Source organism: Notamacropus eugenii, chromosome 7, assembly GCF_028372415.1.
Source record: "Notamacropus eugenii isolate mMacEug1 chromosome 7, mMacEug1.pri_v2, whole genome shotgun sequence".
In the NCBI taxonomy this organism is placed as follows: Eukaryota; Metazoa; Chordata; class Mammalia; order Diprotodontia; family Macropodidae; genus Notamacropus; species Notamacropus eugenii.
The window spans coordinates 41,781,773-41,796,517 of NC_092878.1; the positions used below are offsets into that span (position 1 = coordinate 41,781,773).

General features: G+C 33.8%; 1 protein-coding gene across 5 annotated transcripts in view; it reads right to left on the bottom strand.

Annotated features, from left to right (window-relative positions):
* Nucleotides 1-14,745, bottom strand: part of NOVA1 (NOVA alternative splicing regulator 1) — a 166,031-nt gene that overhangs the window by 28,807 nt on the left and 122,479 nt on the right. For all 5 annotated transcript variants that reach the window (XM_072623105.1, XM_072623103.1, XM_072623104.1 and 2 more), the window contains one exon: nucleotides 10,216-10,382. In XM_072623105.1, coding sequence (XP_072479206.1) covers nucleotides 10,216-10,382 — 167 coding nt within the window. The remainder of the gene's footprint in view (nucleotides 1-10,215; nucleotides 10,383-14,745) is intronic.

A 14,745-nucleotide genomic window follows, 5' to 3' on the forward strand; every position in this document is an offset into this window, starting at 1 on the left:
AAAGCTTCCAAGAGAAGCAAGTGAGAAGGAAGGAACTGGGCGTACACTCTATAGATGGCTTTCTAAAGGATTTTTTATCCACAAAGGGGAAAAGTTATATAAGATTATTGCTAGTGAAGCTAGTGGCATCATGTGAGGGGTTTTTTTTTCTTTGTAAGAATAGGTGCATGTTTGTAGGCAGCAAAGAAAGAACTAGTAGATAGAGAGAACTTGAAAATTAGAGGGAAAATGATAGAGGAGACAATCTGCTAGAGATGGAGGTAGATGAGACCAAAGATACATCTTGAAAGATTTTCCTTAACAAGGAAAAGGACCACCTTTTTATGTGAAACAGGAATAAAGGAGAAGACAGTGAAGAATGTGATGTGATGTGAGGAGCAGGGATAGAGCTGTAAGATGAGGAGGGAAGATGGAACGCTCAACAAATGTTCTCAACTTTTTTAGTGAAGTATGAGGTAAAGTCCTCAGCTGAGAAGGTAGATGCAGGGAGGCTTGAAAAGTGATGAGAATATTTGGGTCAGCCATTATGCTGTGATTAGAAAACTGATTATAGAGGTATAAAAGGATTACCTTACTTTAAGGAGGGTCTGGTTGAGACATGACAAATTTCTGGTGAACCCAGTCAACACGGTTTTGTTGAAGGGACTAAGGTATTTAAATTCAGGGTAGTGTACACTGATTCTAATTCACTAAGGGAGCAAGAGAGGGAAGAGAGGAGAGTATATCCAATACAGGGATTCTGGTCTAGGAAAGTATTGAGAGATAGAGGGATTGAAGGACATAGTGAAGATTAGGAATAAGTTTAGAGGTGAGGGAAAGATGGAATTATACGAAAGTTATGAGGGAGCATAAATATGTATGCTGAAATCTCTTATGATAGTTGGAACTGTGATTGAAAGACCGTAAACCAGGCACTGAACTTATTAAGGAAGGAAGAAGAGTGTCCTGGGGATCCACAGATAATGGCCACCAGAATCTCTACTGAGCAATAACTTTAAACAGTGAGGACCTCAAAGCAGGCGAGGTTGCTGAGGGATGGCAGTAGAGAGAGATTCTGTAAGGAGCAATGGGGAGCAAGCTGTATTCCAACTCATGGATGACTAGCAAGCCAGGGAGTATGATGAAGTGTAACAAGTACTGGAAAAGTGGGCCAAAAATATAGCACCATCAAGAGAGAACCAGGTCTCAGTGAGCTGCAAAAGTTGGAAGACAAAAGGGAAAGACTGAAATGAAAGCAAGTTTGCTAACTATGAAGCATTCTGAGCAGAGCACAATAGGAGGGGCAGGCAGATCTGGGAATTATTAGTGGGGTAGGGTTGAGGAGAGTGGGGCTAAGGAAACAGGCATTTGGGGATGGGGAAAGCAGGTATTTGAGGATTTAGAATCACAGTGATGGGGTATGCTAACTGCTGAAGAACAGAACCAGGCTGAGAATCTGTGGTTGGAAAGAGGGCCACTAAAGGAGGCAGGTGATTAGGGTGTCCAAGGTCCTGTCCATAGAACCAGCCTCATAGTAGGCTGTGATGATATAAAACCTACCTCACATTAGGTAGAAGCACATCTTCATATGGCCTGAGCAATACGGTCAGAAGGCAGGAAGCAGGATTGGAAGGTGGATTTGGTCAAGGAATAGCCTCTTAAAACACAGAGAAGGCACAAGTGTAAAGACTAGATCCTTGGCTAATGTAGGGATTGCTAGGAAGGTCCTGCAGGGAAGGCATAATCCAGAGGTGAATGAATAGATCTCATTCAAAGATCAGTTGCTGAAACTGAGTATGTGAACTTTGGGAAAGAAAAAAAAAACTTGGGGATATGAGTATGGATGATGTCTGTTTTAAAGTTTTAAGGCTGTCAGATGTGAGAAGAATTAGATTGTTTTACTTGGGCACCAAAAGCATAACTGGGCACAACTGGTCAAAATTCCTGCAAGAGATGTTAGAGCTCAGCACAAGATAAACTTTGCTAAGAATTAAAGGTGTCTAAAAATGGAACAAGCTGTTTCAAGAGGTATTCAGTACTTATTGTTATGGCTCCTGGAATAGAGACTTTGTTGCAGATATTGTAGAAGGAGCTCCTGCATATATTTAACTTGATAAAACAAACAAAAGTCCCTTCCAACTTTAACATTCTATGATTTTCTTCATCACCACTAGTTTATACTTTAAGATTGTCATGATTTGTGATGTCACTGCTGGAGGCACTCTTTCCACTCAGCCATATTTATAAATTATGTAATTATAGTTCTTTTCTTTTTGTAAAAACAACAAAAAAGTTCCACAAAACAATAAAGAACCTATGTAATGTAAACAGGGAGCCTATCCAATGTGAAGAGGGCTTTTTCTGGGTCTTGTAGTATTTTTTAGATAAAAGTGTAACACTCAGGCTACCAGTCTAGTGCTCATTATCAAAACATGACTGTCTCACTGGTTTGTTCATATATGTTCTTTTTCTGTTAATGTCATCTTTTGCACAAGTTTGAAGCCTTACACCCACCATGCATCTTTTCTTTGGCTTTTAGACCACCAGTCATTATAATTCTTCTGTCATTATAGGATTGCATGATTTGATGCCAAACAGCATCATTAACAGAAAATTCAGGTTTTAAATATGGGCTTTAACGTCAAGGTACAATTTTGGGTCACTGAACATGATCCAATTCCTTCTGTTTAATTCTTGACCTACACTGCTAATCATCTGCAGAGCCTTCCCAAGTTATGTATATGGAGAGACCAGGTTAACACTCAAACCATATATGTCAAAAATAATTTATTAGAGTTTCCATATTTCTTGCCTTTCCTATATGGATGTTAAGGCCTCCTATGTCTGAGAAAATGCTGTTAGGGCTACAAGACCAGATTCAGCACAGTACAGTGTTATCATTAAAGTATCAGGAAAAATTCTATCAAAACTGAACACCCTTCTATTTGGATTTTATATAGAGTAAGTAGCCTTAATGAAACTGGCAAATATGTTGATGAGTTAATGTATCACTTTTACGCTTCATTTAATTTTGATATTCAGAGGATCACTGAAAAATGCTATTTCCACAGTCACATTTATCATAAAATCTCATCTTAACAGGAAAGGAAGGTATCTTTTTGTAAATTATAAAGTCTTTAGGGCTGTGTTTTGTTCTACTGAACCAACCTGCTTTTTTCAATAGACAAGCAAGACATGCTAGGATCTCATATTTACTACACTTGTCAACTGTGTGAATGTGAAGATGTCCTGATACAGGGAAAAAAAAAATTGTGGAAATCAGTCTCTTCTCTGCTCAAATGTTCATTAAGTATACCCTTGATGCGTACCATTCTCATAAAGATTTTTGTAGTGAACAAAAATTATCCATTTAGGTTGGTAGGGGTTAATGTCTTCTTGGTCACATTTTCTGGTAATAAAATCTTTTCCTTTTTGTAGAATCTTTCCTTCTTTGAGATATCATGAAAATCAATTTTTGAGTATTTTTCCCTCCCACCTCCACCACTCAAATATAGGGCAGGCTTTATTCTAATACAGAGAAAGCGCTCTCCACCAACCCAAATAATCTATAAAAGACTCACAGTAGTCCACAAACAGTTGACATAATTGTCCATCCCTTTCTGATGAGTCTCATCTTCAACATAGAGACCTATAAAAGCCTCTGGTTTTATGGCATACCCCTAGGGAATTAGACTCCTCCTGGAAGGAAACAAAATCTGAATATCTCACAATAGTAACAGTGAGCAAAACCCCAGATTTGTTCCTCTGTACCATGTCTTGGTCCCTTATTTATCCTCCAGATCCAGGGCCACGTGTGCCATCTTCTACTCCTCAAGTAGTGTAGGGTTCAGAAATTTCTATGGCTCCTCTGGAAGCCTGAGATTTAAAAACTCTCACTGCTTGCTCTTTAGTACCATTAAAATGGTGTTGCCTCCAGGATAAATTTCTTTTGTAGGTGTTTGATCAAGTTCAGCAACTTGATCAAATGTAAATGCCACTGGCCAGTAATTAGTTATTAAGCAGCTAGAGTCCAAATATGATATTTTCACTCTTGTTGCTACTGAAATGAAATCACCACAGAAACATGGGCAGATTGTCTTGTTTTTTGTTATCCCCCTTCCACATTCATGTACAAATATTTGTTCTCAGGATGATATGGTACATTTTATCTTAAGTGCTTTCATTATTTTGTGCGTTATGTGGCTCAAAATTTTCCATCTTTTTCCTTACAAATGAATTTATATTCTAAACAAGTATTTATTCTGATCTTTTTTCACCATTGGCAACTCTGGTAAGAAGACTGTTGCCGTCAGCTTGAGCAGTTGATCTATACACAGAGAGCTGATTTCTAATAACTTTCATGGCAATAACCACCTGCTTCTTGTCTCTAGAGATAGTCAATTTCTTTCTACTTTTTAAAAAGGTACTTGATCTTCATGTTCAATGCATTTCAGTTCTCTTCATGAAGAATATTCATGCAATAAAGACACAAGCAACCTATTATGATCATTTCTTAACAATAAATCAAATCTTTCAAAATATTTTTTATTGTCCTTCCCTGTGTTTACCTCTAAATCAAGTCACTAGTTTTCAAAGTATATAGTGACTTAGTTTGGGATAGACTTGTCAAGTTCTTTATAGAATATCCTTGCTTTTTAATCCTCTGCTATAGATGTTGACATATAAGGTGAAAATTTTGCATGACAGAATTATCTTTGCCTTTGGGTACATGCTCTTACATTTTTCTGCAACTTTTTAACTGATTTAAAGTTTCATTTAGTAATAAAAATGCCAACATAGACATGGATTAGAACCTTCACTAGCATATCCACTTAACAAAGAGCAGTTAATATTTTTAACTGATCTAAAAACTGTGAGTCTTATCACCACTATGACACTGCTACTATTCCCGTACAAGAAAGGGCAAGATAGGACTGAGGTCCCATTTTGTATTTTTATCCATTTTCCAGACTGCTGTGATCAAAAGCAAACACTACTTTAATCTTCCTTTTAAAGCACTTTCACCATGGCTTCTCATTGCCCATTGAAGGATCCCTCAAAAGGCTAATCACAACTTTTAAGAGTAGTTTTGATTCACAGGTCAAACTCTTTAGCCTCACATTTAAGTTTCTGTTCATGATTTCATTTTATCTCTTCTACAATATACCCTCCATTACAGAAAAGGTGTTCTTTCTCATTGTCTACCAAATGTGACATGATATAGTTAACAGAGAAGTATATTTGATGTTACTGGATTTGGATTCAAATCTTGATTCAAAATCAGGACTTTTATTACTTTGGGCCAACTATTTTATCACCCCAGGACTCAATTTTCTCATTGGCAAAATGAGAGGGTTAGATGAGATGATCTCTAAGTTTCTATCCTGTTCTGGAACCTATGCTCTTTTCATATAGGTCTATTTGAAGTCTATCTCTGCCACTCATCAGCTGGCAAGTCATTTAGTCTTAATTTTAATTTTTCTATCTGTAAAATCAGGGAGTTGGACTAGATGATCTCTAAGGTAACTTTCAGCTGTAACATTCTATAATGCATTCCTAACCTCTCCTTCATATAATGCTGGATTGTTCCCTTCCCTTTATCTATCCAATTTCTACCCATTCCATGAAATCTACTTCAAATCCGCAAAAACCTTCTCAGCTAACTACCCCATTTGTCCCTTTTCCTTCTTTTACCTGCTTTAGAACTTGTGGGTACTACTCATTTAGTCAATTTAAAATATTGCTCTGCTAAAATTTTATTTCAAACTGTTTCTCATCTCAGGCAAAAAAGCATGTGGAAGATAGAACCAAGGCATGCACTTCATTTATATCTTCTTAGTTACGTAATACAGTTTTATGTGCTTAGTAATTCTAATTTTATGCTTGTTGAGTCAATGAATCAAGTATTCTAAAGCTGCTGTTGATTTTTTTCTTTTTGTGGGATGTGACCTGTGATTTGATTAATGCAGAGAAATTTCAGTGAGGAAACTCCCTCCATGCACTGCAACTTATATTCTATGGCACGGAGGGTTTAAGTATCTTGACTAAGGTCACAAAGACTGTATATATCAGAAGGGATACCTAAAATTCAGTCTTTCAGACTTTCTAATGGAACCTTTATTCCATGCTGCCTCTCTAAGGTTAAAGGTAATAAATCTTAAAAATTAAAATTGAAATGTCATCCATACTATTGCATCATAATAATGCCAATTTGGCAAAAATATATTTTCCCAGGAGAACTTATATATAATATAATTTTGCCTGGATTAGCTGGATTTAAATCAGATACTCTGTGATAATTAAGCAAAAAATCTGACATTTTAATTCGACTTTTTTTAAGCACAAGAGAATAAAAAAGTCGATACTTTATACATTTCCTAAAGCAGAGTCTTTGATAAATGCTCATCAGAATCAAGGGCTGAAATGGCTCATGGAAGGTGCAATCAGAAGTGGGACAAATTGCTTCTGTACTAGTGACTCCACCACATGGTTATGCTCAAAGATTTGCACAGTCTGTACGATTTAAGAAACTTAAGACTTGTATGAGAGATAATGCCAATATGAACAACAGTATTAAAAGAGTCAGATTCTATCTGGTTAACTTAAACTCAGCCTCTAATTATATCTCAATAAAACAACATGCTTCAGGGTTTATTCATATCAAAGAATGATATAAAATTCTGTTATAAATCTTTAAAAGACCATGTTATTTAAAAAAAAAGTCAAACTATTTACTAAAGTCCAAATTTCTTAGATAAAATTAGAAGCAAAATACTATTTTGGAAAAATAATTGAGACATGTCATCTGGATATTAAACCTAACATTCAAAATTGCATTCTGGAAGCATTCTTTATGGAAAACTTTAAAGAAACTTTTAATTTTAGTATTTTAAAACATTTATTTCCTATTATATTTAATATCTTACAAGACTTAGGAGTAAAACAAAAGTATTCTACAAAAATTTTACATAAATGCTTAAAAATCATGTCAGATCTGAGCATGTAAATTTTTGGCCCAAAGCAAATGAGAAAAAAAAACTAAGAATGTAATATTTTAACAAAGTAATAGAACTTTTCCAACAAGAGACTCTTAAACAGATCTCTATCTTAACTATAAATATTTTAGAATTTACATATACTATTTTAAAATCTAAGAAGTGGAGTTGCTTTTTAATTAATTACACCTAAAAATTAAATGTATGAATAGTATTCCTTTAAACTGAGTACTAATTTAAATTTACATAAATGAACTGATGTTTAGAGAATAGTTAATGGTATTGACAGAACTTAAAGATATATTTTAATATGCTATCACCCTGAAAGTCTGCAGACTTTCAATTCAGAGTTATATAACTTGAAAGCTTAGAGGAGCCTAAAAGATCATCTAGATCAATCCCCTCATTTTACTAATGAAGAACCAGAGGCACAGAAAGATTAAGTTGTTGTTGGAGCCTAACCCAAATCATAAGGTCAGTGTTACAGCCAGGACTGGAATTCCCACTTCCAATTTAGTTATTTTTCTACTGCATCATGCTGCCTCTACTAACAAAACTGATAAATTATCCAGCCTTCTTCCTTCTTTTCGACCACTTTTGTGTTACGCTGCTTCTTCTAAAGGAGAACAGGGCGAGAAGGGACAAAATAACTCCAAATGTACAGCGTTCAAATGTCAAGGATTAATTTCTCATGGAAGAATCATTATTATCTTGAATTGTCTGGGCAATTCCAAGTATATAAAAAGTTACTAAGAAACCTCTTCTCCTCTCTTGTATTGCTGTTGCTTTTTCTAAGCAATTCTGTAGAACTTAAAAGAGATCTTATAATTTCTACATTTTTAATGGGGCACTTAAAATTGTAAATATGCTGCAACTACTTAACAATGAACATTTTGGGAAATGCTTTGAATTGGTGCTGTTTCTTACCTAAGTTTTTAGTTTAAAAGAATAGGTAATCCTTACAAATGTTTGTTTTACATAGCCTTTCTCTACAAGCCTTGGAATAAAGCAAATCTGCATTAAAAAAGTTGACTTTAATTTTGGCAAAATGTATGCAGTACAAATGAAAGCAAGCCAAACTTTCTTTTTACTATTAGTTGGCATAATTTGCTTCTGGCTCTGGATATATGGCTATCTATAAACTTTATATGAATGTATGAATGAATTATATAATAAGATTATATAATAAGATACAAAAACTTATGCAATGATATTTGTGGCTTTTTCCCATAAACAAGTTGCCAATAATCAGACTTTCATCCTACTAACTGCATCTTAATGCTTTCAAAATTCAGATCTTTTTCTAACACCCCATCATCCTCACTATCTATTACAATAAAAAACAGAGAGAGAGAGAGAGAGAGAGAGAGACAGAGGGAGAGAGGGAGAGAGGAAAGGGGAGAGAGGGAGAGAGGGAAGGCGAGAGAGGGAGAGAGGGAGAGAGGGAGAGAGGGAGAGAGGGAGAGAGGGAGAGAGAGGGAGAGAGGGAGAGAGAGAAAGAGAGAGAGAGAGAGAGAGAGAGAGAGAGAGAGAGAGAGAAGGAGAGAGAGAAGCTGGAGGGTAGAGTGTTAGGGCAGAAATTCCATTGACCCTATATTGACCCTACATCTGTGGAATGCTTCAAAAAGTCCTAAGCCCTTGGTGGCTTTTACTTAAAATTTCTACAGATTTTCTGATATTTGTAGCTATGCTGGGTAAGTTGACAGTTTTATTTCCATGGTATTAATCTTTAAAATTATTTTATGCCAATAATGTTTTTTTCACAATTTCTAAAATTGCATCATAATTAAAGTTATGCAGAAAATGGTAAAAACGATAACAGAAAAAGCCGATGTTGTTTACTGTTGTCAAGTTTGCAAAAATTCAATATTAATATACAAATACATTCATTTTATCAATTTATAGAGATTGAATTTTAGGGAATATATAAACATGTTATAGAATTTTACATTAAAATTATATATTATACCATAAAATCGACTATATACTTTCTATAAAAATACTAGGGATTCTGAATCACTATTTAGTGAATATTATCCTATAGTCAGGAAATTAGTTTAACATATTTACATTAAAGTAATAAAATATTTACATATATCAAGTTTAATATTAAACACAATAGGTTTAATTATTTTTAACATCATCAACTCACCAGGTTAAAAAATACAAATTTAATGAATACTGTCTGGCAATGCATTACACTAATTATGCCAAATATGGCTATTTTAAAATTAAATATGGTATTTACATGTAATATATGTATGCGTGCATGCCTATACACACACATACATATCTATATACATACACACAATATTGTAAGAATAAATTAAATGTCCAGATCAGTCAGTGAAGTAACAATGACCTTTCCACCAAGGTACATTATTGAATCCATATATTGGTCACAACTTAAAATTAGCTAAACTAACAAGGCTGAAATACAGATCAATACTTCATTATTATTATTATACAATGTTAAACATATTTACAAACTAAATACAGCTTAAGGCAAGATTTTTATGATATATAACTATATAGGATTTTCTAAATTAAATTAGTCATCCTCAATATTATTAAAAATTAACCAATTAAATTTTTGGTTACAAAAAATTCCTCTCATAAAAATTAACAATGTGTTATAATGTCTTGTATATAATAACTATATAGTTACAGAAAACAAAACACTTGATTAAAAAACCAAATAATACTTGTTATGTATACAAATTTGCTATAGTTGTATAAATAGGTGTTAAAAATGTTGAATATGACAACTAAATCAGCAAACTAGAATTTCATAAGTAAAAAAACAAAAACAAAAACTATACTGGAGGCTCCAACTATGATTTTTAAAAAGAGAATACCGGGAAATCTGTGGGTATGATTCCTTTTCATATTTTTTTCCATAGCTTATTAAAAAAAAAAAATGAGTCGTGCCTTTTTAAATGAATAGAAAATCCTACAACTTAACTAGAATGTGTAAATGGACAGCAATTTAATTTAAGCTTCTAATTTAAAAATTTATGTATTTACTCTTCAATATGTTAGTTTGTACACTTTGGGAGGGGGGCAAACAACTGTATAACAACAGAACAAAGGAGGTTATGGTGACTTTTTTCAAGCAAAAAAAAATTACATACTTAAAATTTATATTTAAAATTAACAGTTTACAAGACAACCCTTTTTTTAAAAGGTACTTGTACTAAGCTGCTAATGTTTTTCTTTCAATTCCCAACCAAACACTCACTTGTTTGATGCGATCTGGATTAACTGTGGTCTGAGGTTGTAGAATACTGACTGGTTCTGTCTTGGCCACATTTTGGGGCATTTCTCGAATTTTTTCAGCAATGAAGCCATGAACTGCATTGAGTGCTTCAACTGTTCCCTGGATCAAACACACCCGTTCTGTAGTGCCTGTGGAGAAAAAAAAAAAAAAAAACATTCGGAAAAATGTTCTTGTATTGTTTTGAAAATCAGGTAGAGGATCTACTTCTCTAAAAGCATCAAAAATAAGTTGGATGGACTAATATGAATAATGTCCTTTCTGTAATAACTCCCATTTACATATGTATTAGATCATTTGAGGGCCACAATATTAAGATGTAGGCAAGGTCTACTTTACATTCCTACTCACTTCTGTATGGAAACAGAATAAGCACACCTTAAGTCACTCAGAAATATGCTGGTCACTCAGGACACCTAATTGTGGTTCAGCATAAAGGTATTGGCTTCAGAGAAGCCTATCATATCATACCCCTTTGTCAGTCAACAAGAATTTATTGTCTACTAGGTTCCAAGCATGATGCTAAGCACTGGGGATAAAAAAGAAAGGAAGACAGACAAAAAGACAAACAAACAGACAAATGAAGCTAGTACCTGCTTTTGAGGAGCTCACAGCCTAATAGGGGAAACAGAATGCAAACAAGCTACATGCAGGATAAATTGGAGATATTCAATAAAGGGAAGGCGATAACATCAAAGCATTCTTATAAAAAGTGGGATTTTAGCTAGGACCTGAAGAAAGCCAGAAAAGCCAGGTAATGAGAGAATTCCAAAAAGGGAGGACAATCAGAGAAAATGTACAGCTGGAAGATGCATTGTCTTGTGCGAGGAACATCAAGGATGCTATTATCAATAGGGAAGGGACTGCTGGGATAAGTAAGGTATAAGAAGCCTGGCAAGGTGGGGGATGGGGGGTAAAGGTTATGAAGCTCTTTGAATCCAAACCCTTTAAATCTCTTTCTCCAAAAACCAAGAAAACATATGCAGTAAACACAGGGATAAGCAATCTAGCAAATATTTCCTTATGTTGCTGACCTGAAGGGCAGAGGCTCATTAATTTTATCAATTATAGTTTCTCTGGACTTAGCTAGGATGTTCACTGAATAAGAAACATAGTTCTTTAGGTTCCTACTTAAAGTCTTTTTCAATTTAGCTGTACCTGCCAAAGTTTGTCCTGTGCCGGTGGTTAGTAGAAGAACTCAGGGGCACTTCTATGTGACATGACGAGACATCAGTTTAGGGCTTTAATAGTGATATGAGACATAAAAATATTTAGAAAATGGTAGTATTTTCCCTAGAGTTTCCGGTTTTAATATTATAAACCAAACTTTTGCTGGCTGCCATTAAAGGAAATAGTTAGGCAATGAGAATTAGAAATATTAAATACAATTTTTTGGAAGTTAATACTTCAATGTAAAATGTACATGTTCTAATTAGTTAATGAAACTTTCTAGAAAGATGGGGTACAAATTTTGAAATGGTAAATATTTCAAATACTAAACTTTCTACTACTCATAGATATGATCTAGAAATACAGAAAAAAAATTTCCTTTTCAGTGGGCTGCCATAGACTTTTACCAAGGAGAAAAGGTACTTTCACTTTAGAGAAAGAGCAAGTATAGTAGTTCTGAATGAAACTCCCTAACTAAAACCACACTCTTAGACAAATACAAATATCAGCAACACTGTCTCACTACTTTGCTACGCGTGTGCACACGCACACACACACACGCACACACACAATTATTTTAGTACAATTTTCAACACCACTACTATTAATTTCTGGAGTTAATCAGCAAAAAATGAAGTTACTTGTGTATATATGATCAATTTTATCTGTTCATTAGATTTATATATAGTATTTTACTGTACAAAGTTAATGTATAATTAAATTTGGTCAATATATTACATCCCTGAAAAACAGCAGGATATAGAATTATTATACAGTAGCATAGTGAAGTACAGAGAATCGGGCTTAAGTCCAAGACGAACTGGGTTTTAAGTCCCACTTTTGATACATACTGGCTATCGGACCTTAGACAAGTGACTGAACTTCAGTTAAGTTCTAGACAATTCTCTAAGATGTTGTATTTCAGGGAAGGTGCCTACTTAAAGTGACAGGAGTTTCCTCACCTAGCATGTCTATTACCTATTCCTATTATATGTGCTTCTGTTAATAATATCATATACTCATATTGTAGCTGTTATCTCATTTATTATGGATCTTATTTCCTACTTAACGATAGTAATCCAGGCATTTGGAAGGCACTCAAACATCTGTAATGCGTTAATAAAATAAATTCTGGGACTTTCTTGATAACCACAAAAATTCTGAATATGACTTTTTCACAATTAAAATTTTTCATTCGTGTTTTATGAAAGCAAGTTGTACGGATCCATGCTTTAACTTCTGAAGATAATTTCCATAGTTTCTTTAAAAAAGCCTTTGCTTCTTAGAGACAGTGTCATTTCCTAGCAGAAAAGAAGAAAAGTCATTCATTGTACATAGACTAGGTTTTGATAAAGATGAATGAAATAAGAAAGTTGACTCAGTGACTAACTGATGTAGGTGGTGATTCATTTCAGACGTAAGCATAAGACAAATGTACATATGGCTTACTAGGCAACTGCAGACAAAGAGTCCAGTTAATCACACTGAGCTGCTCACTGAATCTGTGCACAAATCAGTGAATGCCTACTATTACATGTATTAGCATATATCATCACATGTATGTGATATATACATATATAGTCATGTAAATGTACTAATTTCTAAAGCTCAGATTTCATTTGACATTCTGCCTTTACAAAAGAAATTTAAAACATTACAAATTTAAGAACAGTATTATAGAACCTTTAAATTCAGGGATATTTACAAATACAAAAACATTTCATTATACAGCATTATCCATTTTGTAGAACAGCAAATATAATGTATAAATCTACAAGCTATATATAGTAAGGAGGCTGATTTCATTGATGGCCTATCTAATAAGTCTCATTACATTATAGTAACACACCTTAAAATGATTTAAAAATTTAATTTGCTTTACCTTTAATTTCTGGCCAGCATTTCTTAATATTCCCAGACTAACTGTATATTTTGTAAGTACAGTGCTATAGAAAACACCATCATTTTATACTATATAGTTATCTGATAAAAGAAAAAAATTAAAATAGCTTTAAAAAATTTCATTTTTTCTCCAAATTTATATGCAAATTTTTATTAGTTCAGATCAATGATTATCTCATTAACTCATCTCTTACATTTAAAAAATTCCAAGCAACTCTTGAAAATGTTTATGTAAATTGTATTATCTGAAACCAGAAACTGTGAATATATCTATGTATATACATATATACATATATGTAATCTAATAATAACAGAAAATATTTCCCCAACACCTATTAAACTAATACTAAAGTATATCATTCTTTTTCTCCAGAAAGTTTCTGCTCTTACAAGTCAGGAAGAAGAATCAGAAGTAGGAGTATACCCATGAAGACAGATAATTTTCATTTACTTAAAACACATGAACAAATCAAGATCATTAGAAAGGAAAATGGACTATTTTTATAGCAAGGCCAAAACATTTTAACAAAAAAAGCAATGATTCCTTTTATTACTGTGTGTGGAAAATTGTCCAATATAATGTGGGTTTGAGATCTTAATGTACTTTTTTCTCTCTCTTAACTATCCTTTTCTTTCTCAATGTTAACTCCTGTGGTTCTTGTGTAAAATGATCCAATGGGATGCTCTAGGGAGTCTTTACAAGGATGTATTAATTGTCCATTAAATGACAAGAATGGATGGAGATTGATCAAGGCAACAACTGTTCTTCTCTAGGTCAGCAGACAACACAAAACATAGATCAGGTTACATTCATGCTTCTGAAGCCAAATATGAAGTGCACTTACAGGGATATGTACTGTCAAAACATGGAAAGGAAACCGTTAGTCAAACCAAAATAGAAAATTTCATCAATCTTGGCACAGACTAACTAAAAAGATTTTACAATCTATGTTGTTTTAGCAACTGCAATTTAACATGATACATAACATGTAGACATCAGACCGGATTCCACTATTTTTCACTTTGTATAGACGAGTGCTAAGTAAATGAAAATCACTGAACCATGAAGAAATTCAATTGTGTAAAAATAAATTTCCTAGTGTATGAGAGAGAACTTGGAGATAGTTCACAATTGCAACACATTCTCTTTGAGGATGAAATTATCTCACTTTGATTAAAACTACCAAAAAAGAAAAAAAACCAGAGATTGTACATCCACTACTGGAAATTGCTTTAATTCTTAGAAGAGATGCTGTCATATTCTTCCAATGAAATTTTAATGGCTTTTCACTCACAACATAGAGCAAAATAATTTATATAAGAGAATTATGCAAAAGGAAAACTGTCAGGTGTAAGCCAACCTGTATAACAAAAATGAACCATTAAATCATTGCTATTGATGAGGGGCTTTCTTTTGGGGGG